At 36.7% G+C, this 24324-nt stretch overlaps 3 protein-coding genes across 6 annotated transcripts; 2 read left to right on the top strand and 1 right to left on the bottom strand.

The window, feature by feature from the left end:
• The first annotated feature begins 1390 nt into the window (after window positions 1-1390).
• On the top strand, window positions 1391-8737 carry phgdh (phosphoglycerate dehydrogenase). The gene is made up of 12 exons (XM_007259951.4): window positions 1391-1616; window positions 2652-2803; window positions 3239-3304; window positions 3580-3634; window positions 3824-3922; window positions 4015-4147; window positions 5277-5425; window positions 5570-5722; window positions 5862-6000; window positions 6307-6434; window positions 7558-7777; window positions 7916-8737. The coding sequence occupies exons 1-12, from the start codon at window positions 1443-1445 to the stop codon at window positions 8068-8070; spliced, it is 1623 nt and encodes a 540-aa protein (XP_007260013.3). The 5' UTR covers window positions 1391-1442; the 3' UTR covers window positions 8071-8737.
• A 1060-nt stretch (window positions 8738-9797) lies between these two features.
• Window positions 9798-15446, top strand: klhl23 (kelch-like family member 23). Its single transcript, XM_007259949.4, has 4 exons — window positions 9798-10095; window positions 10869-12089; window positions 12858-13010; window positions 13758-15446. The coding sequence occupies exons 2-4, from the start codon at window positions 10874-10876 to the stop codon at window positions 14066-14068; spliced, it is 1680 nt and encodes a 559-aa protein (XP_007260011.2). The 5' UTR covers window positions 9798-10095; window positions 10869-10873; the 3' UTR covers window positions 14069-15446.
• A 2087-nt stretch (window positions 15447-17533) lies between these two features.
• mettl5 (methyltransferase 5, N6-adenosine) lies at window positions 17534-20328 on the bottom strand. Of its 4 annotated transcripts, none has more exons than XM_007259946.4 (9): window positions 20235-20328; window positions 19196-19244; window positions 18965-19066; window positions 18728-18842; window positions 18448-18629; window positions 18258-18340; window positions 18114-18165; window positions 17855-17904; window positions 17534-17695 (listed from the first exon to the last, which is right to left on the bottom strand). In XM_007259946.4, exons 3-9 carry the CDS (start codon window positions 19062-19064, stop codon window positions 17654-17656), a joined length of 624 nt encoding a protein of 207 aa, XP_007260008.2. In that variant the 5' UTR covers window positions 19065-19066; window positions 19196-19244; window positions 20235-20328; the 3' UTR covers window positions 17534-17653. The 4 variants fall into 4 exon arrangements, with proteins under 4 accessions (XP_007260008.2, XP_015464007.2, XP_007260010.2 ...); XM_015608521.3 differs by having other exon boundaries at window positions 18965-19091; window positions 20235-20322; XM_007259948.4 differs by having other exon boundaries at window positions 18448-18533; window positions 20235-20322.
• Window positions 20329-24324: the final 3996 nt, after the last annotated feature.

Below are 24324 nucleotides of genomic sequence, written 5' to 3'. Positions count from 1 at the left end.
ATCCAATCCAAATAGATAATTAAGAATGGTGTTTTTATTACCTTTAATTAATTTGTTAAAGAAATATGAGCTTTGTCAACCTGCCCTCAGCAAGAAGTTACTGCCTTCTGCAATTTTTTACATCAGCAAAGACCAAAAAAATCTACTGAAGAATTTAACTTGTAGCGCAGGACACACAGCATGCTTCACCATCTTAATATCGTATTAGACCGAAGTTTCTAATTTTTTCAAGAGAAATTTCTTCTCATTTCTTTGGTTCTCTTTTTTCTGTTGTTGCATAGTCTTCATATTGAGAATCATGTTGCTAAGGAATCATCTGGTCAATTATCTGGTGCAATAAGCTGTTGTAGTATTTTAGTTATTTTCGACCATAGAGTTATTATTTTAATAATGAATAAATACATAAGCAAACTCAGTCAGTTGAGTAAAAGTCTGTTTTGTGGAGCACAGTCTCTAAAATGTGGGTTTTAAAAGCGGGACTGCATGCACAAAAAAGGGAATGGAGAGCGGTCATGTGATGTCCTAATTGGTCAGATGTTTGAAAGTATGTCAAACATTATTCCATGGTTGTGACTTTCATTACTCTTTAAAAGCGTTCACCATGGGTCAAATTTGGTACTTAGCGTACAACAGCTGACTAAGTAACACACTCACTTTTTCACTTTATTGAACTACAGCTATTTCCGGTCTTAAGTGTTGATAATAGTACACATCATAATACACATCAACTTTGTGTATAGTAGGAGCATAAGGAACAGTTTATTTTTATGCTGACCAGGAACATTTTGCATGCTGATCTTCTGTTGTAATCCATGTATCCATAAAATAAGGCATATGTAAAAAAACTGTTTGGATATACATATGCTGTATATATGTATGTATAAATAAGTGTTAGTTTGTTTGTTTTTGTTTGTTTATTTTTTTTTTTCTGTTTTTCTATTTGTTCCCATTTTTTTACTCTCTTTGCCTCTCCCCAGCCCCTTCAACTCTGCCCCCCCCCCCCAACTATATCTGCTAAATGCTCAACTACAATGATTGCTGTGTCTATCTATCTACATGTTGAAAATTTAAATAAGTTGTAAAAAAAATGAATAATAAAGTAGTATTGCTCCCCCAAAGAGGGAAGTGGTGTCGTGCCAAAAAAATATATATATATATTATTATTATTATTATTGAAAAAAATGATTAAATAATAATTATTTAATTATATATAACTACATGTATGTTTCCTTATGTATGCTTAAAAAATTCAGACTGCAGAATATAATGCATTTTTTGTTATATTACATTAAAAGAACTGTTACAGAAATTAGTACTTTAGTAAGCACCTCCAGTCCCTCTTGTTAGTGCTGCTTGATTTGTTGTGGGCCCTTTCAGCCAGGCCCCTCCCACTCCTGCGTCCCTCCCCAGCGTTCATTCAAAGCCCGGCCACGTAAAGTCTCATGCGATTCTGCGAGTTACGTCCAGAGAGAGGAGAAATGGCCCCGGTATCAATCAGACGCGTTTTAATCAGCGAGAGCGTGGATCCCTGCTGCAGGGCGATCCTGCAGGAGAACGGGATCGAGGTGACGGAGAAACAGAATATGAGTAAAGATGAGCTGATTTCCCAGATTAAGGTAAGTGAGATTCGGTTTGTTTGTGAATCGCTTTGTTTGAGCATGCGCTGTATTTTGTAATATCGCGTGCCTTGCTCATCTCGAGACTTTTCTAAACTTTTTTTGAGCCGGTTTTCTCGGGGTTGGAGCTGCTGGATCAGTTTTGCTGAGCTGCACCGCCATTGGCGCCTCCTCATGAGGCTGATGTAACATCACTGCTGGTGTGGCTGCAAGTCCCAAACCTGCATGCTGGTCTGTCTGCTACTGCACTACTGTGGACTTGGCTGAAGAGGCCTAGGATTTGTCCAGCATTTGCATTTGCATTTTTATACAAATTTATGTTATGTTGTTGGTGAAAATACGATGGCAGAAGAGCTAATTCTTCAGAAAAAAAAGGTTTTTAGACAACCAGAATTGCATATAAATAATTGTGTTCTCATTGAGAGGCTGGTGGTTTTTTTTCCTTCAGTTTTTCACTTTTTGGCATGATCAGAATGTAGTAGTTGTTGTGTACATTATCTACAAATGTAATGATAAATGGCCCAACACATGTTCTTAAATGACTTGGAATAAATTCCAAGTTTTACATACCATGCAATAGTGAGTGTATATAGTTTTTATATTATAAATAATTGTATTAATATGCCAGAAAGACACTTATGTGTGGGGCCTGTATACATGGCTCAACTAGGAACCAAAAAAGTTGGGCGTACTACATTGTCAGGTAATGAAATATGATTTGAATTTGAATGAGGTTGTTAGAGGGTAGTCTTAAAACCAAGAAGCATTGTTTTGCCTGATGATTAGGTTTTCTCAATAAGAGTGGGACACAATTGAGACATAAACAGTGCATCCCTTGGACAACGTTGCAGAAACTGAACAACTACGTCATTACCACAAAAAAACTATTCCACTTACCAAATAACTGTCTAAAATTAGGGCATTAAGTCTTGGAATATGTCCACAAATCACAGCATTGTGACCCTTTATCTACAGGCCGTGACTTTTTGACTTAGCTTGACCTGTCGAACTGACCTCTTCTCCCATCTGTGTCAGGACTACGATGGCCTTGTGGTTCGATCCGCGACCAAAGTTACCGCTGACATCATCGCCTCTGCTGGCAACCTGAAGGTGATTGGCAGAGCTGGGACCGGGGTGGACAACGTGGATGTGGATGCAGCAACCAAGAAGGGCATAATAGTCATGAAGTAAATAAACATCTTTATTACAGGGTGTATGTGTGGAATAGAGGCAAACGTTTAGATTAAGAAATTAAAAGTCCTTCCCAGCATGTTCGTGGTATATAATCTGTATTTTCCTTATTGGCTCTGTTCTGGTTTGAACTTCCATCTGTCTGGTGAAAGAGTTTATTTACTGGATCTGAATGTTCAATTTAATAACACCCATTGTCTGCTAAACCGGCATTTCAAGGTCTGTATTCACTAAACACTTCAGGAGAAAGAAGACTGATCTAGAGTCAGTTTTTAAGAGCTTGACTGTACTAAGCAGCAGTTGATGTGAGCTGTTTAAATACCAATTCCCAGGTTTTACTAGGAACAGCCTGAGCCATTGTTTACAAAGGTGAGCAATTTTGTGTGTTGACAGTGCTTGACGCATAGAGTGAATTTACTTTTCTTTTACAGCACTCCAAGTGGCAACACCATCAGTGCTGCTGAACTGACCTGCACTCTTCTGATGAGTTTGTCAAGGTATGGGAAGCAATTTTAGAGTATAGTAAAAAAAAAAAAAAAAATTTTAACATTAACAACATTTTGATGAAGATACTTTCAGTGAACACTTTGCAGATTGTGGGTTTAGGTTATGTTATTTTGATTTTTTTTTCTCTTTCTTTTTTTTAATAAATACTATAATACAGTGTATAAAAAAATTAACCCTGAAAACACATTTTGATAACCATCTAATCAGAAACTGCATATTTTTGTTTTATTATTGTACTCAAGGCCACATATTTTTCTATTCCTAGACATGTTCCACAAGCTGCTATGTCCATGAAAGCAGAAAACTGGGATCGTAAGAAGGTACACACACTGAAGTAGAGTCTTTATGTGATGGGCTGTTTTGAGGTAGTTGGTGTGGACAGTAATTACGGATGCTTTTGTGTTGTCTGTGTGCACCCAGTCGTCACTAACTGGGTCTGACTACTGGATGTGTTGCATCATGCAGGCTTTTAGGGTAGGTGGGTCAGTGTTTTGTTAATGATTTTACAGTTCATGGGTGCAGAGCTGTATGGAAAAACCCTTGGAATTGTTGGGCTTGGAAGAATCGGGAAAGAAGTGGCCACTAGAATGCAGTCTTTTGGTGTGAGGGTAAGATCTTCTCTTCTGTGTTCTGAACATTTTTAGTGATTTATCCAAACATGTCCATGGATGAAGTGCTGACTTGTGTTATTTATTGGCAGACCATTGGGTATGACCCCATTACCCCTACAGAAGTGTCTGCTAGCTGGGGAGTGGAACAGATGTCTCTGGAGGAGCTCTGGCCCCAGTGTGATTACATCACGGTACACACACCTCTCATGCCCTCCACTACAGGTGAGAATTGACTCAAACATAGATCAGTGTTTCAGGTCAGTTCTGTTGGCCTATTTTTTTGGATGTCTCAGCTTTATTGAGGTACTATAACAGAAAACCAGTTTTCTTTTTTGTTTCAAATCAAGAGTTTGATGTGGTACATAAACCATATGGATGTTTTAGCAGGTAATGTTATTTTGTCAGCGACTCCACATGGTCTTATAAATGGAAACTAAGGCGCAAAAACAGCCCACTTTGAATATAATGTTTTGTTACTTCACAAACTGCTATATATTGATTACAAATCTGCCTTTTCACATTTCACCAGTATTTTTTGCACTATAAGACGCACCTAATTCCTAAATTTGCTTTAGAATCCGGTGTGCCTTATGTATAAGTTTTACCAGTCAGGTTGTAAGAAGCAGTAAAGCCACTTTGCTGAAGTGCAGCGTTATACAGGAGTTTAAGTGCTAGCTCTTTTGCAGTTCAGAGGTATAATAGGAGTATAATCAGACTGTAGTCTGTGCATTTTCTGTATTAAAACAAGCTACATGGGATGAACCGCTTGCTAATTTTGACCTGACTTGCCAGAACACTCAAGGTTCCTGTCGCTGTCGAGTGGCATATACCTCACTCTAGTGCTGTTGTTGATCGTTAATGCTAATGCTGCTGCACCCAGCCTTAGTGGAAATCTGGAAATGTAAGATTACTGTAAATACACAGAAGTGCTTTACTCACCCAAATAAATGTTTTTCAGGAGAGAAATCTGTGTGGATTAACAACCAGTGCTTGTTTGACCTTATAAGAAAAATATTTTTTTTAGAATTAGTTTTGTTAATTAAGCTTATCTTTACTTAACTTATACCTGCTGAATTATAAGAAAAACATGGCAACACATCTGTTTCTTACTAGTGTCGCATAATGAGTCTTATAATCCGGAAAAAATATGGTAGACAAGAAATAAGAACAGAAATAAATGTCATTTACAGTACATAAACTTGTCCTAAAGGCCCTAATTCATAAACAGCCTGAAAAAAAATTAAGAGGTTAGAAGTCTGGTTAAAACAAATCAATAAACAAAAAACACATACATGTAATGGATAAGGGCCTTTTAATCACAAAATAACAGATAAAGCCTGATCTATTGTAGGTTTACTGAATGATGACTCCTTTGCGAAGTGTAAGAAGGGTGTGAAGGTGGTGAACTGTGCCCGTGGAGGCATCATCGATGAAGCTGCTTTGCTCAGAGCTCTAGAGTCTGGCCAGTGCGGAGGAGCTGGCCTGGACGTGTTTGTGGAGGTGAGGCTAGTATTTATTTATTGTTAATGTATCCATCAAATCATATATCCTTAGTGCCAGACACTTGTGTGATGCTATTTTTATAAAATATATGTAAAATTATTGAGAAATATGAGATTGTGCTTCTCTATAATATTTATTTAGGAGCCTCCAAAGAACTGGCCCCTGGTGAAGCACCCTAATGTGATCTGCTGCCCTCATCTGGGAGCTAGCACAAAGGAAGCCCAGGCTCGCTGTGGACAGGATATAGCACTGCAGATTGTGGACATGGTCAAATGCAAAGCACTGGTGGGAGCTGTGAGTATTTCCAGAAATGGGAACGTCGTGAAAAACAACTTTTACTTCTTTGGCCAAAGAAAATAACTTTATTATCTTTATTTTTTTTAGGCATTTAGTAAGAAATGCCAGTCCTGATTGTCTTTACATTCTCACCCAGGTAAATGCCCAGGTGTTGGCCAGCACCTTTACCCCTGAGTCGCAGCAGTGGATCAGGCTGGGTGAGGCCATGGGACGAGTGCTGAAGGTCTGCAGCTCCTCCAAACAACCCTATGGTCATTTGCACATCACAACTCAAGGTGGGCTTCTGACCTCTATATTTCTGGTAGCTGCATGTCATTTAAATGTAAGATGCTTAGTAACTACATAAAGAATCAAAGTGCAGTTTTTAGATTTTTTTAATCCAGATTAAATATATATGTGAGAGAAGATATTCCACAACTGTAGAGAGTTGGACATTAAAGTTTCATTACTGGTTAAATACTGCCCTCTAATGGTCTATGTACTGCATGGTTGCTTACACACAGAAATTGCTTAGTAATATTATTTGAGGGAATGTTGTTGTAGGAACATGTAAAAAGGAATGCAGTTATGTTTGCCTCCAGGTGATTGTTTAAAGAAATCAGCTGGATTCCTGAGTTCAGCAGCTGTTGTTGGACTGCTGACAGAAGGACCAGGGAATGGCCCTAACTTGGTGAATGCACTGCCTCTAGCTGAAGAAACTGGAATTAAAGTAAGGATGTGTTTCAATTCCATGTTCATGATGCAACCCCTTGCTTATAGTCTTATAAACCATACCACATATTTGAATAAAGCACATTTAAACTTAAGGATGCATAAAAATCTCCTAGCAACATGTACTTTAAACCCATAAGCTCAGCAAACTAATTAGCGCAACAAAATTCATGAAGCACTGCGTCCACCTTGATATCAAAGAGTTCATACATCCAACGTGTATCCACATGATGTAAAAAATGCAGGTAAAGTAGTAGAACTGCCAAGGGAAACCTGTCCGCTCTTATTAGATCCTGTAAAATTAACAAATTAACTGTTGCATTGCAACTACTACTTTACACCAACATCTACACAATTCTGTACTGCTTCTGATTGTTTAATTTTAGTAGGTATCTGAATCCGTATTAACAAGTACAAAAATACTCATGCAGTATTTTCCGCACTATAAGTTGCATTTAAAATCCTTTAATTTCCCCAAAAATGTATAAATTTTACCAGTCAGGTTGTAAGCAGCAGTAAAGCCACTCCGCTCAAGTGCGCTGTTGTACTGGATTTTTAATTTAGTTTTCGAACACCAAGACTGAAGCAACGTTAGCCGCTAAGAGCTAATGCTCTTTTGCCGTTCAGAAGTGAGTACTATCTGCCTGTAGTCTGCTGCTAACTCCAGATAGCACTGCTGGGGCAAAATTAGCCGCTAACCACGCTATGCTCTAGCTCTTTCACCGTTCAGAGGCGAATATATAGGACTGTAGTCTGTGCATTTACATGCTACGTAGGTAAAACCGCTAGCTCATATATCCCTGGCTTACCGGAACACTCTGGGTTCCTCAGTGTAGTGCTGTAGGGTGGCATTTACTGTTCGCTGCTAATGCTGCTTTACCAAGCCTTAATGGAAATCTGACAATTTAAGATTACTTTAAATAAAATGAAGCACTTTACTCACTTAAATAAACAGTTTTCTGAAGAGAAATCTGTGTACATTAACTTCCAGAGCTCGATTGACTTTAAAAGAAAATGTTCTTTTTTTAAGAATTATAGATTTGTTTAGTTAGTTTAGCTTTACTGTAACTTAGTTACCTAAACTACTGAATTAAACTATATTATTTGGTTTCACCCAACAGATTAAAAAAAGTCACAGTGACACAAAGGAAGCTGCTGGTGCCTGTATGATGGAGGTCTCTGTGAATGGAAGCATCTATAAAGCCCTTGGCTCAGTACAGGCAGATGTTCCTGTCCTGCTCCAGCTGGATGGCAGTGTGTTCCGGCAACCAATCCCTCTCTCTGGAAACCTGCTCTTCTTTAAGGCTGCAGCATCATCTCAGCTTCTGCCGTCTGTTACTGGTAAGTTAACTGACCTAAAATTAACTAAATAAATTGACTCCTATTATTATAAATCATGTTCTTCTATTTTCATATTATATAAAAATCTCAAAGGTGTTCAAAATTCACATTATATCAATATTTGTTTCTCCTCTTCAGGGGTCTTGGCTGGAGCTGGTATTGAGATGAATTACTTCAGTGCCTCCACTGCCTCTGATGGTGAGCAGTGGTACTGTGTGGGAATGCAGTCCCTGCTGGGAGATCTTGGTTCTTTGAAATCCGTGGTGAAGGAGGCTGCACAACTTGCTGTATAAATCCATACTAATGGAAAGTTACTGGGAATTACTTAGCCTTAGCATTCCATTGCCTAACATGGAAATCTAGCATGACCGTAACATTACTGCAATATAGTGTTTACTGTGAAGAGCCTTGCCTATGTTGGGCTAAACACTAGCTTTGGTCATATGTGAAATGATAATATAGGAACTGTAATTGTTTGCGCACAACATATTTTATCTGATTAAAGATCTGAAAACTCTAAAGCTTGTAATCTAATAAACATTGTTTACTACTGTGAAGATGACCCAATACCAAAAATAATGGATAATAATATGATTAAACAATCTCATACTTTCATATAATTGTCATAAGCATTCGCCTGATATTTTAATTTTACTAGAAAAGGGCAGATGAGTTACTGTGAAAAAAAATGGATTTAACATTTGTTCACTGTAATGCTAATTTAGGTGTGTTTTTGTCCGTTTCTAAATGTTATAAGGTACAGTGGAGTTCAAATATCTGAGACCACTTCTGTTTTACATTTCTTTCTAATGTAATAGTTTTGATGACAAAAGGTAGTATGTCAGTGTGAAATGTAGCATCTGTGAAAATGTAACATGTTTTCAGAATTACTGAATCTGTACTGGTATGAACACCCCATATTTGTACAAAAGCCTAAAAGGAATAAATCAGATCAGAACATTTTCTGAATATGATATTTAATGAAAGGGCCCTGCTGAAAAATCCATCTCACAATGCTTAAATGTTTATTATGCAGTATTTCTAATATAAACTCCCAGTTTAGAGATCAGCTATAAAATGTTTACTTACAGTAATACCAGATCTATAAAGCCATTCGAACTAGACATTTTACCAAGACTGCATATCCTTAGTGTCATTTTGATTAGTCATATGTAACCACTAATTTCTCACAGATTGTCACACACTCTTATCTTTAATTATGTATTTGCTTGTAAAAAATCTAGTTGCACATATCTGAAATTTCTACTAGTCAATGTGTACATGTATGTATGTCAGTGAAGTTCATATGTAAGACCACTACTAAACATATGCAAACTCAAACAATTTGAAAACTAAATGTTTGTTTTCTATTAACAATGTTTTAAATGTTTGAATAAAACCAATAGGCCATAATAAAATGTATTGTTTTTTTTTTTTAATTAGCTACAGGTCTGTGTTTGGTTGATTTTGAGGCATACACTAGTCTCTATCTATAAACATCCATAAAACATTTAGAAACAAATCTATTTTATTTAACCAGATAAGATTTATTCAGCTTAACCAGGCACAGTGTCTTTATGAAATCGACACAAAAATCTTTTTTTATTTCTTTCAACCACAATTGTCTGACAGAAAATATTGAATTATTAAAATCATGTTTTTTATTTAGCTCAGGAAACTGTAGTACTTAATTGGCTATGTTTTTTTTTTTTTTGGCCCTGTTCATTTTGAGACATACACTCAGTCTCCAAGGCCACAGCTGGCGTTAGTTATTCTTGCTCCGTAATGTGCACAGTCTACGCAGCTCACTAATACCATAATAAGTAAAGATGAATGGGAACAGAGGATGTCCTCTTCTCCTAAAATGATAATGTAAATGTGCAGAAAGGATTAACTCCTCGTGTCTGCCTCCTCTCGCTACTGTCTCACTTTAAAAGCCACATTATGTAATGTTCTTAATCCTTATTAGGATTAACAGTAGATCCGATTCTACCATAGTGACTAACTGGGGAGAGCTCTGTGAGCGCAGTCACAGTTCTTTAGGAAAAGATTTATAGTGTGTAGTGTTTATGTAGCTCCACAGCTCACGTTTGCTTTGAGAATGCGGTCAGCTGGAGCTGACATTATCTGTGAGCCTGAGTGGAATCAGCAGCGCCTCTCCAACTATACACAGTGACCAAAATAGGAGGGCAGCACTGGGGCTGAACTGAAGGGGCCATATGTCTCCTCTATCCCAGACAGAGACACATCTGAGGAACACTGGCCATGAATCACACCGTGCTCTCGTCTCAATAGGATATTTGCTTCCACAACACTTGGTAAGTTTGGGATATGTACATTTACATACGTTTCTTTGAAGGTCATGCAATGGCATTGGTTGTTTCTCTTGTACAAATAAATATAATGTAACATAGGTCAAGCTTTTTTCAAGGCTATGTCCTTTACAAATCGATATCCCTGCTGAAAAATCCATCTTAACACCAGATTTTGCATGGTTTACACTTGTCTTGATTATTGTCAAGGTGGTAGAAACCAGAGAATCCAGGTAAAAACATTCCCTGTGCTGGTTAACCAGCTTTTAAACAGTATAGTGGAAGCTTGGCCTTGCTGGTCAACCAGTTTGGTCAATGTTAGTCATGCTGGTAAACCAGCTTGGTTATATTGGTTATGCTGGTCACACAGCTTGGTCTTATTGGTAATACTGGTCAACCATCATGGTCATATTTGTTGTCATATTTGTTGGTCAACTTTGCTTGGTTGTGATGTTCATTCTGGTTGAATAATCATTCTTTTAAAAAAGTTTAATCATCCAACAAACACGTTTCTGGTCATGCTTTAACATGCTGGTCATTCAGTTTTATCTTGCTGGTCAACCAGCTTGGTGATGCTGATCATACTGGTCATGCTGTTTATTTAGCTTGGTATGGTTAATTTTGCTTGTAGACCATCTAAACTCAAACAAAAATATACCTTTTATGGGTGTCAAAATCTAAACTGGCAGAGATGGAAAGACAGTTTGAAACAGGTGTGCAAATAAGGTAGAATTGTGTAAAATTCACCCAACACTATCGCTTCTTTCTTGTTTTTTAAGGAATCATGTCAGCTAAGGATCTCGAAAGTTACACCTATGACTTCCTTGATAGCTCCCATCCATCTGATATGCTGGATGCCCTTCAGGAGTTCTACACTAGTGGCCTTTTCACCGACATCACCCTGTGCTGCTCTACAGGACAGATGTTTCACTGTCACAAGGCTGTGCTGTCCGCCCGTAGTGCCTACTTCAAGGTAATGTTCACTTTAGACATGAGAGAACGCTCAAATGGCATCATCAGACTGGCTGGAGTGGACAGAGATGTTCTGAGCGCTTTGGTGAACTATGTCTATACCTCAAAAGTGAGCATCACGCAAGCCAACGTGCAAAGCCTTCTGGAGGCAGCTGACCTCCTTCAGTTTAGCTCAGTGAAAAAAGCCTGTGAGGACTTCTTGATGCGGATGCTGAATGTTGATAACTGTCTCGGTATGCACTCTTTTGCTGAGCTCCATGTCTGTCCTCTGCTGGAACACGAGGCTCTGAGGATTATACTTGGTAGATTTGAAGAGCTCATACATCAAGAGGAGTTTCTGGGACTAGAACCCAAAAAGCTAATGGCTATATTGTCTGCTGAGAACCTCAACGTGTGGAAGGAGGACACCCTCCTAGAAGCTGTTGTGAAGTGGGCGACCTTTGACACAGATTCTCGAAGAGACTGTGTTCAGGACCTGTTGCACTGCATTCAGCTTGAGGTGGATGACATGTACCTCAGAACTGCCTTAGAGGTTCACAAAGTGTGCAATGAAAATAAGCTACGATCTGTTATTGCTCAGTCTATGAAATCTTGTGGGAAAGACTTATCTCTATCTTGTAAAAAGGCCTCATCAAGCATCTATATCATAGGAGGATATTATTGGCATCCACTGTCAGAAACTCACATATGGGATCCCATCTCCAACACATGGGCACAGGGGAAAGACTTACCAGACTATACAAGAGAGAGCTACGGTGTCGCACACCTCGGTGCCAACATCTACATCACAGGGGGTTACAGGACAGAGACAGTAGATGCACTGGATACAGTGTGGATTTACAATATTGACAGTGATGAGTGGACAGAAGGATGTCCTATGATCACTGCCAGATACTACCACTGCTCTGTGCCTTTACACGGATGTATATACGCCATAGGTGGATACAGGGGAGGCGCCCCGGCTCCTGAGACCGAGTTCTATGATCCTTTGAAGAAGAAATGGTTTCCTGTGGCAGATATGATACAAGGTATGTCAAAAGAATTTGAACCAAAGTATAATGTGTTTTTGTATCATATTTATTAATAGTGTGAATCCTTCATAATAAAGAAATTTTATGTGCCGTGCTTTACAAATTATTCGCTGAATTAAATTAAAAGTGTGACTTTGATTAGGATGAAACACGCAGAGAAGACATTTAAGAAACCTTTTTACAACCCTGTTATTTTGCCTCAGAATAAAACATGCTGATTTGCCTTTTTAAGGGCTTGTGAAAAAAATAAACATTAAGTTACAGATAGACCCATAAATATTTGGACAGTGACATTTTTTTTTATTATTTGGGCTCTGCATGCCACCACACTGAATGAAAACAAAATGAAACAAATGGGATGCAATTAAGGTTTAGACTTTCAGGTTTAATTCAAGGGGTTAAACAAAAATATCCTGCGAATCGTTTAGGTATTACAAGCATTTATCAATTAAGCCTCCTCATTTCAGAAGATCAAAATTAATTAGACAAATAAACTTTACCATAAATATTTTTTTAATACTTTCTTAAAAATATTTTGCAGGCAGTAACTGCCTGAAGTCTCTGGGTAACTGGGTAGCTACTCATAAGCAAACGGAGGATGGTCTTTAATTAGAAACAGCACTAAAAATAAAAACCAGGCTTGTGACATACAGGCATGCCAGCTGTTACTAAATTCAACTGTAAACACACAGTCTGTTGTAAGTGATGCATTCTATTGGCTATAAGATTTGTGAATCAGGATTTTTTTCTGCCTTTTCTGTGAAGGTGTTGGAAATGCAACTGCATGTGTGGTGCAAGACCGAATCTATGTGACTGGAGGCCATTATGGGTACAGGGGAACCTTAACCTATGACAAAATACAGACATATAGAGCTGACATCAATGAGTGGAGCATTACAACAACAAGTCCTCATCCAGGTAGTGTACTCAAACTACTACATATTTTATGTACTGAGTGTAACTGGTTGTTAGTAGTGTGTGCAAGCTTACAAAAAATAATGCATGAATAGTGTGTGTTTGGTTATATATCCCATTTGCATGCTCTGGAACAGCTGTACAATTAATGAATAATAAATAAATAATGAAATTAATAAATTATACTCAGCATTTCCCTCAATTTAATGTATTTAATTGACAAAAAATAACCTTATGCAAACAGTACCCATTTGCTAATATGTATGCTGTTATGTATGCATACCTGGATTCACATGGCTTGGGTGAATGACTACATTTATCAAAAATAAAAACAAACAAACAAACAAGCATCAAGTGTGCTAATTTTGCTGTTTTTTGTGACATATTTTGTAAATTATAAAGATAAAACTATTACACAAAGTGGATGACCAAGATGACTATCTTAAACAAAGTGGTCAACCAGCTTTATTAAACTAATCCATACGTCCCAAATCTCCTGGAAGTTGCAGGAGTTTACTGCATGTAAATGACGGTTTCCTGATGCCCGCAAGTCAGAAACAAGTAAAATTACCACACTGTGGTAAATTAAGCATGCAGTTTACACAGTCATTAAAAGCTAACATTAGTTGTTAACTACATTAACCTTTTAGCAGTGCAAACTTTGGCACCTAACATGCCTTAGCATGTAACACTATTAAAGACGAGGAAAAAACAATATAAAGAAATAACTCTCTACATTCTCTATTGCAGAGTATGGGCTTTGCTCAGTGTCACTAAACAACAAGCTCTTTTTGGTTGGCGGTCAGACCACCATCACAGACTGCTACAACCCAGACAAGGATGAATGGAGGCAGCTGGCTGTGATGAAGGAAAGAAGGATGGAGTGTGGAGCCGCTGTTTTGAACGGGTGCATCTATGTAACAGGTGGCTATTCTTACTCAAAGGGTACCTATCTCCAGAGCATAGAGCGCTATGATCCTGAGCTGGACTGCTGGGAAATAGTGGGCAACCTACCTTCTGCAACTCGCTCACACGGCTGTGTTTGTATGTTCAGTGTGTAGAGTTTGTTTGCATATGGTATTCTCAGGTGGGTAAAAATGGAACTTTATTATGGTCACACACAAAACCCTTGTATTTCCAAATGGTCAGCTTCACAGGATAAATGCATTTTAAGCTTTACTACTGGTCTGTAACCAAAACGTGAAGAGTAACTTACAGATTATCAGTATTTTGCCTTCTGATAGTTACATATTTTCATATACTGTACAGTTTGTTAAATGTATGTTTCTTGTGTTTTTATATGAAAATGCTTTTACTCATATGAAAGTTTGTTTTTCTTAAACTATTTTTGGTAGCGGTTAATGAACTTTGTTCAGGCTTCTTTACATACCTCTGGTAATTCTATTTCCAATATGATTCCTTGTGAAAAGATGTAAGATTAAGTTACACACTTGCATCCTTGTCAAAAAGCTCCTTGAGCATATATTTTGTCGAAGTGTCCAAACTCCCCTTTTTATTAGTATATTCAGCTTCATTCAGACAAGTATGTTGACAGACACTCTGTAGCATACCCAGCTTGTATAGTGCACTGCCAAATCTCTCTCTTACATATCTTCCATATTCCATGTGGTAAAATCAAGGAAACCCATCATTTTTAAGTAGTCTCTTATTTTTTCCAAAGCTGTATATTAAACCTCAACAAATATTTTATTACTGAAAAGTACAATCGCTTACATTGCACTGAACTTGAATAAAAATGTGATTATTGTTATATTTAAGTTTAAAAACACATTTATTAGCAGATTGTTGAAGTTGACTTTGATCAACAGCACTCGGAAAAGCTCTGATAGCACAACAGGGTGCTGACTTTATTTTATTAAATACCTGCAAAATGAATTGAAGTTGTGTTTGTGATCCAGAAAAAAATATTTTGACAAGATTCTTGACCTCACTAACGCTTTTGTGGTTGAATATATTCAGATCCCTACAATTATGTTGCAGCATTAAGTGTTATGTCCTTCGCAAACAAGCAGAGGCTTTTACTGCATCAAATGATGGACAAACACTCTGTCAATACCTTTGATTAAAAAAAAATAACACTCACTAAACAATGTTTGGACGTGTGTTAATTTTTTTTTTCCAATTTCAGTATTACTTGGGGGATCTGGGCTAAAAGGCTGCTAAGGCTGTGTTATGATAGAAATGATTTCAGTCAAAAATGTTTAATGAATCATCTTGTAACCACTAATCTATTTTAATCAGATTCTACTGTGATATCCAAAGGGCCAATGTGAATTCAGACAGACTGACTATATGACTGTTTTTTACCTCGTGTTTTATAGAGCCTATACACATTTTGCATATGTTTTTGAGTGTATTTATGGTGTTTATATAAAAAGTGTTTACAATAAAATTATTCCTTACTCTGTTAATGTTCAATTATGTTCTCACTATGGTTCTCAATCAACTAAAATCATTCGTATTACACAATCTTTTTTATATGTAATATTATTTCTAAATGTATCCCATAACCCTGGGATGTGGGGAGAGGAGGCCAGCTAGGCCCACTAGGCCAATTGTGCCCTCTCAGACTCCAGCTGCTGATCATATGTCTTAGGCCCCTGGACCATTTAAAGCCGCAGTCCGTGTTATTTTGTTTCTAAACTGAAAGCAGAAGCATTTCTGAGTGAAGAAGGGGTAAAATATTGTGTTTAATGGTACCAGTGTGCGACCTTCCCTGCTAAGGCTAATATATTCATTCTAAACTGCGATCTCCGGCCGCTTTTCGCAGGAAGTTTTCTGACCACGTCAAACGTCTTTACGTGTTTACTTTACACGTACAGCGTCTAAAATAGGATCCGGCCTCTGTCACATTCTGTGGTAAATAAATCTGTTTAGACCCCTGTACGTTTTATTCTGTGTACATTTTAGTCCTGAACATCACTGGATCCTCTGAATTTCGAGATCGTTTAAGGGTCGTAATAAGAAAAATGCTAACTTTAAGCTAATGCTACAGCGGAGTAAACGGACCTCCCGGCGCCGCTGCAGAGATTAGCAGGGGACTGTTTTCGGCGCAACACCAGAGAACTCCAGCGTAAATTAGGAGCATTTTATACACAGCTGAGCCTAATAATGAATTTACTGCGATTACTGAGGAGAGCTGAGAGTGATACAGCATAAAATCACTAAAACAGGTCAGTGATACTCCAAAACCTGCTGTAACACGTTTTAACATTTACCCTCTTTATTATGCAGTGAACTAAATTGGAGTTTCTGGTTCGTTTATATATATATATATATATATATATATATATATATATATATATATATATATATATATATATATATGACATTATTTCATCTAAAATGTACAAAATATGCTTTATGCTTACGACATAGAATACTATTTTAGACTGCAATTTATTTATATTAACCTGCATTACATACGCTTTTACCCTAAACTAAAAAATCACAGTATGTATCTGAATTAAAAAATGTTTTAAACTATTATACAGTGTTTACACTGACAAAACTGACAACCGATTATAACAACTCTTACATCCTCTGAAAACATTTCCCTCTGACTAAGTGCTCGCTCTAGCTCTCTCTCGCTCTCTCTGGCTGAACTTAACCTGGAATCGGATTCATCCGCTCTGAAAGGAGACCGCATCACACTCGCCGTTTAAAATAATTCTTCCGCATGATGGGTGCAATTACACATTCTCACCAGAGAGGGCCCATTCCCCCAAATCCCGAAACTTTCTTAATCAACTAATATTTTCAACCTTTCAACCGTCCTGCATTTTTTTTTTTTTCAGATTTTTCTGCTTCCACAACTCCTGATTTAAATACTCAGCTCATTTTTAAGTTTAATTGAGTGTGTTAATGCAGTGCAGTGTACTTCCCGGGTTGGAGTTGAAAAACATTGCTTTATTTAGTTTTATTTTTCAGTTAATCCACAAATATTGTAATACTCCATGTAGCTACAACACCCCTATCTAGTGGAAAAATCAGGTTACTGTCTCCTTAGCTCTCTCTCTCTAAATAGTACAATATACTAATTTTAAAATTTTATTTAAAAAAAGGGAGAATTAATTTTCAGCACTCCTCGTAACTAATTAGCATTATACATTTATAATTTGCTTCACTTCGCTTAAATTTAAAAATCATAAAGCCAAGAAATTCTGTTAAATTACTAAAGTGTATTTTAAGTTTATTTTCCAGGGCTGGAGTTAAAAAAAAAACATTGCTTTAAAAGTTTTATGTTTCAATTAATCCACAAATATTGTAATACTTCTTACAGCTACAACACCCCCATCTACTGGAAAGTGGAGGAACTGCATCATAACATATTACTTTATTAATTGCATCCCTAGCTCTCTCTCTCTCTAAATAGTACAATGTACTAATATTAAAAGTTTCTTTTTAAAAAAGGGTGTAGAAAGGATTTTCAGCACTCCTCATTATTGATTAGTATTTTATATGTATAATTTGCTTCAATTAAAAAAAAATATAAAGCGAAAGAGTTTCTATTAAATTACTGAAGTTTATTTTAAAATACATACACTTTGGCAACAAAACAATAACAAAACAGCACAGGAGAACAGGAAAATGTACAGAACCGCAGATCTTCTGAATACTTAAGTTCACATAGGGGTGAATTGAATGAAGTCCACCTGGATATCAACCTAGATTTACAAATTAAAAGTAAATCAATTAATAAATAATATTAGATGTCATTTACTTCTGTTTTTATTATAAAGCATTTGTTTCTAATACATATTGGCACATGGCATTAGTAGTTTTAAAATACATACAGGTTAAAATGTGAGTTAATACTGACTTACTGATTTCTTTTTGTGGAACTTATAGGAAGCTGGAAGGTCATATCTGAGCTCTGTTAATGAAGGCACAAAGAAAGACAACACAAAATGAAGAGGCACTAAATAATAGCACACACTTTTCTAATTTTATAGCAATATATGAGTAACATAGTGAATGCCTAGTGAATAGTGAAAATAAAGATTTTAGGAGAAAGAGAACTTTTTGGACATATTTTTGTTTATGACTGTAAATTACATTACATTTGAGTATGTAAGACATTACCTGCTATTACTTCCATTTTCACTTTCCAGTCAGTTGCCTTTTTCTGTATATGCTGCAAAAAAAAAAAAAAAAAAAGCTTAATTCTAAAAAAGCACAGTTTTTAAAAGATGGTGTACACCCATCAAGCTTAGTCAAACCACTTACATTCCGTGTCGATGTCTTGTGAAGAGAATATACTGCATCCTTAGCCATTGAAATCGCTGTCTTCAGAAAATGCATGTCTATACCTGCAAATAAAAGGACACTTTGTTGCTGCTGGATACCATCATTTTCATGACCGAATGAATTGGACAGAAATTGCTTTATCTTTGGTTATGCATTGGAAACTTCTTACCCTGATTGTGTTTTGTGCCAAACGGAGGATTCATGATGACTGTATCGAATTTCTTTTCATATGATGATCCGATAGAGCACACATCACTTTGAATTACATCAATATTTGTTAGTTCAAATTCCTCCACATTTCGTGTAAAAATATCTAGAGCATCACTGTCAATGTCAAATCCCACACAAAGCCTGTTCGAGAAAAACAGTGAGAAATAATTGACTTTACATTGTCAGATTTACTACTGTCAACAAAAAGGTCTGTAATTAATTAATAAGTTAATCCTTACCCTGCATCCAAGACTGCAGCTCCTATACTAAGTACTCCACATCCACATCCCAAGTCAGCAACCAGTTTATTCTTAATGTCATCAAAGGTGTTGTGGATGGTGTACAGCATACAACCTGAAAAACAGAAAATGAGTTCAGATAATGATACTCACTGGTGATGCATGTATGTATTATTATATGTATTATCATTAAAAGTGAATTATTAATAATCACAGCAACGACATAATAAAAGCTACCTGCTATATGAGGACTGGTGGGGTACTGTTCCAGAAGGATTTTTGGCTCTTCAAATCCATCTACTTGCTGAAGGCAACTTTCCAATTCCTTTAGTTTCATATCTACAGAGTTGTAGAGTTGGAATCACTGTCAGAAGCTGGTTTGTTAGGATCAAAGTGTTTTGCAGAGAATGCCACAACACTGAATTCTCAACATAGCAAAACCCTGAACATCCCCAACAACCTGCTTACTTGAAAGGCAGATTCTTTTTTGCTCCCATCCAGCGATGTTTCATTAATTCTGAAAAGAAGTGAGAAATGTTACTTTTTGATCTAAAACACTTGTACATACATGATTTCCATGATTGCCCAATAAAGAAGAAAATGATGCAATTATCTTAGGATTTTAGTGATATATAGAACATTTTGTTAAAGAGATTAATTTAAGCCCTATCTGGATGGGATTAGTTTCTCAGGGGGACGTCTGTAAAAAAATATTACACACATTACTTCAGTGAAAGTTCAGCGAAAAACAGTAGGTAATTTAGTCTGTAATTTTCTCAGTGGACGTCTGAGAAAAACACACACATGGTACACGGCAGAAATGACATCTAATTTTAATGTATCAGACCAGATTATGTAGGCGTGCAAGTGGGTCGTAAATAACAATATGTACATGTACAGAACTGTACTTGGATGTTTATAATCTTACTATTAGACTGATTATGATGAAGCAGTGGTTCTGTCTCCTCTTTGGTCCTGGAGATCTCCTGCCTTGCATGTTTTGGGTGCTTTCTTCCTAGCTACTTAATTATTAGTCCTCTATTTCTTTGTGTTTATATTTTATTATTCAAATTATTTACCGTTTTATTTAAAGTTTATTATTTATATAACAGAGAGGCATCAATGTTGTTTTCCTTGTCTCTGTTTATACATTAACAAGCTAATATTTAAGTAGATCCTTTTCTTTATGTGAAATTAAGAGTGATAACTTCAGGAGGGACAGTAGTTATACAAAGCAAAATAATTAAATACGACCTACAGGACTCGTGTAAGAACATATGAACAAAGGGGTGTAGTTATATTTCAGCACTTACTAATGCCCATTAGCTCTGAGACAGAGACAGAAAGAGAAATTAAATGATTGAACCTCTTTATCCTGATAAACTGCAGACTCGTCAGCGTGTTTACTAGAATTAAGGCATGCGCTGAGCATGTAGCAGGTCGTTTCGTGTATATACAAGTTCTTTTACAGCAGGTATGCAGAGCAAAAACATGTTAAAACACTTACGTGGATTAAATTAAGCGATTTATGGAACTGTTCAGGCATTTAGCCACGTGCCACCCTGTTTTGTTTCCCTACATTTCCTTTCCGGTTTAGTTATGCTTCAAAATAAGAGTCCTCTCCATTATCAGCGTTAACACGTAAGAGTCAAACATTTATCTAAATAATTTGAAATAGCTCGTTATTTTTTTAGAAGTGAGTTTATAAAGTGGTGCATTGCACATATAGACTTTCACAGACTTTTTCAAAGAACTGTATCCAAATCTTTGGCTGAAAACTGCAAAAAAATAGCTATTAAAAACAATATATATATATAGTACACTAATGGTACACACGCACACACGCTGAGGAAGGGAAATTAATAATTAATACATTTTAAATGCATCACATAAAAAAATGATAATTATATATTTAACAGTTTGTATTTTCCAACAACATATTTTGCTGTGAGTTTTCTATTGAAAAATATGGAATATGGAAAAATGAAAATGGCTCTACTAAGATCTTAGAAAATAAATTCCTCTTTAAAGAAGTTAAATATATATATATATATATATATATATATATATATATATATATATATATATATATATATATTTATATACTTTTATATACTATTTTTTATAAAGTCTAAATATGTTTTTTAATAATTTTAATAATTTAATAATATTTAATAATATATTTTTAATAAAACAAATCAAGCCATTTACATGTGCAGGAATTCACTGTCCACCCTGTCATCTTGGCATAACACTACCTCTTAGAAAAAAGTAAACGTTCAGCAATGAATAATATTAATTTCACTCAATATCTCTTAGATTGTCTTGGTTTGTTCTTAGTTAATGTAAAGTTTTAGCAGTCCATCTTGTCGTTGTAATATGTCAAGGTAATTAAAAACATAAAAAAAACCTTAATGTTTCTTTGGAACAGAACATGCTCACCATGAACAATTCAACATTTTTGCAACCCTTTTATCAAACGCCAGTTTTCACAAAAAATTGTCCAGCCTGTGAAAGATTAAGCTTGGAAAAAATATTCCTGTGTAGTATAAAGTCTTATAAATATAATGAAAAGTCAAAAGAATAAGACATTAAGACATTTGGACAGAATTTTAGTAAGGACTCTTTAATATTTTGACAGAGGAGAACAGTTGTGTAATGCTTGTGCTCAGCTCACTCAGCTCAGGCCGGCTGTTGTCCCTCTCATCACTGCTTATTTTTTTCTGTACTTGTTCATGAAGGGGCAGTGGAGACCACAAACAACATCAGAACATGTGAATGAAGAGTTGGCCGGTCCGCTCCGGCAGCTTTAACGGCCCAGTGAGCCCGTTTTATTTTCTATTATGTGGGTGAAGAAGGGGGTGTTCTTTTAATGTATGCAATTTAAGTGTAGGGTGGAGCAGTATTTAGTAAGGAAGCATTTTATAGCTTAAAATGGTTAAGGAGATTGAGTGCGAGCGATGGGGAGATGTGGTCAGGGCAGCTGCGGTGAGGAAACCTAAAGCCTGCCGTCTGACCAGCACCACAGTAACAGCATAGTTCCCATTCTTCCTCCAAACCTCAGACTAGCCACGCCAATTCTTCTCACTGAGCCCTCAGTTCCATCCCTCCTCCTGCTTGGGGATGAATGGAGGCTGGACAGGCACATACAGTCAGTGTGTGTGAACAGTTGTAACTGTGGAATGTAATTCATCATAATGTTTTTTCCCGCTTTTTTGTGGTGAACTTCTGATCTTGTGTTTTTTTTTTCTTCCTCTGGGAAAGCTGTGTTTACATGAAGAGCTGTAGTGCTGTAGGAAACTATGGTATTTGTTAGTCAAACAATTCATCGTTCTTGGCTTACTTACTCATCCAGGCACACTCAGACACACTCGTGAATACACAGGTTAGCGTAGTGAGTGACTGAATGGGTGAACAGATGGATGGGCCCTGATTTTGGCCTATTCTAAGGCTTTGTGAATGAACAAATCAGTGCTCTTGATTTGTAATATCAATACTGATTAACAGGGGGCAGCATAAGCCAATTTTAGGCCGTAAAGCTGAAGCTGCGACCCTGTGTCCACTTTACTGACTTTTTGCTGTTCCCATACAGGCTCCTTTGCCCTCTGCAGCTTGATGTTTTTCCTGGCACACAGTGCCCGGCCAGTGGCAGCCATGATGAGGAAATGATAATGGACAGTGGTCAGCGTGGCACTAGCTGTCAGACTCGTTTAGAGAAATGTCATTCCTCTTTCTTTTCTTCCTTCTGGCTGCCAGATGTTGGTTTTGACTCTTTCTACTGAAAAGCTTGAAATGCTACGTCTGTCTGTTGTCAGGATGAAATGGACTGTCTTGTTTTGGTGTGTGTTTTTGTCAGATCGCTGACCATGAAAATTGTGAAGTAACCTTTAACAAAAATCTCCCATATTGTATTTTTCTCTGTTAGATGTTTCTGTGTTTGGCCTATTTCTCCAATGAGACCTTTTCCATTTTAATAGTGTCATCCAGTACCTATATATGAAGCTTCATTTCTGATTTTATTGAGAAATTGAATTAACAAATCAGTTTATTATCCAACATCTCTGGGAAAAGCTGTCTCTCTAAATTAGAAGAAAACATGGAGATGGGGAGAGTGATAGAGACAGAAAGAAAAAGAAGAAGAAAGAAAAGAAAGAGATGTGTGAATGAGTGGTGGCGTCCGAACGCCAGGGTGACGCAGTCGGCCGCAAGAGAGGGCTTATAAAATGTGAATCATCTTGCACCCTGTTTTTAGCCAAACCATGAAAATGCTGGAATGAGAGGGCACTTAATTTAGCCTCCTCTTTTTTAACTTTCCTGTGGCTGGTAATTCATGCATGGCAGCAAGCAGACCGGATTTTGGGGTAGAAGTCAACGAGAAATTTTGGGCCAGGGGAGGCGGCACCTTCTCCAGCACCCAACTCTGGAGCCCATTAGTGTACCCACCAAACTGCTGTCCTCAATCAACTGGCACCAGGGAGGAGAGAAGATAAGAGAGGAGAGATGAAGAGAGAAGGAACCGAAAAAAAGAGTGATAGCATAAAAAGCGAGACACATTTCAAAGTAGCATAAGATCTGTATTCTTCAGATAATGTTTAAAAAAAATGAAGACATTATACAATCTCTAATCTTCTCTCCAGATACATATTTAACAAAACAGACTGAAATGCAGCCATTGTCTTTCCTAAGAACCCCCTGAAAGAAAAACAATTATTTTATAGAGGGACCAGACAGAGTATTTATTTCATGCAAAAGGAGTACAATGGACAGATTCTTAGAAAGCTGATAGTTTCAAGTTTTTGGTTCTGTAATTATCTGTAAAGCATGTACAAGGGGTTTAATGGATCTATAAATAAAAGAATATGTCTTTGTGAACACAAAGAAACATTTTTTAATTCAGTCGCTGTTTGTGTTGCCATGGTTCTATGCAGTACCTTCTCTTTTTCTCTCTTCTCATCTCAGTATATTGATCTAGCATGAGTGAACAGTTTACAGATTTCCTTCTTTAGTATATTCTATACCCCCACATGTTCCATTTAAATTAAATTTCAGTGTAAATGTGTTATCAGGACATTTTTACTGGGAAATACAGTTTTTTCTGCAGAATCATTCAACCTCTCTTTTCAGTGTTAAATGGGTGAAAAGTATATATATATATATAAGGAAATCGGTAGTGCAGTGACGTCAGTGTTCTGTCCTATTTGCTAGAGTACACTCTTTTAGCCAACTTAGTTTGCTCTTCTTTAAACAAACACTAACTGTTATGTAATTCATGAAATAACTACTATCTGCGTTCAGCCTGGCCGGTTTTCTCTCCTGAAAGTCGAAACATTAGGATTTTTTCTTGTTGCTGGCAGATACCCAAACTTCCCTTTACAGTACAAACGCAGATATCTAGAGGAGTATAATGTTATTACCTATTATGAGAACTGTATCATAAGAGCACATTATAAGAAGTATCACAGAATTATTTTTTTTTTTAGGCAGCGATAAGAAATTGTCTAGCTTTTAGTAGCTTTATGTATTTAAAATCATATTAAATTCCTATAAATCTTTCTTGATCCCCCCAAAAAATTAGATGTTTTGCAATTTTCACTAAT

This window comes from Astyanax mexicanus, chromosome 11 (assembly GCF_023375975.1).
Source record: "Astyanax mexicanus isolate ESR-SI-001 chromosome 11, AstMex3_surface, whole genome shotgun sequence".
NCBI lineage: Eukaryota > Metazoa > Chordata > Actinopteri > Characiformes > Acestrorhamphidae > Astyanax > Astyanax mexicanus.
This window is presented reverse-complemented; position numbering and strand designations above follow the sequence as displayed.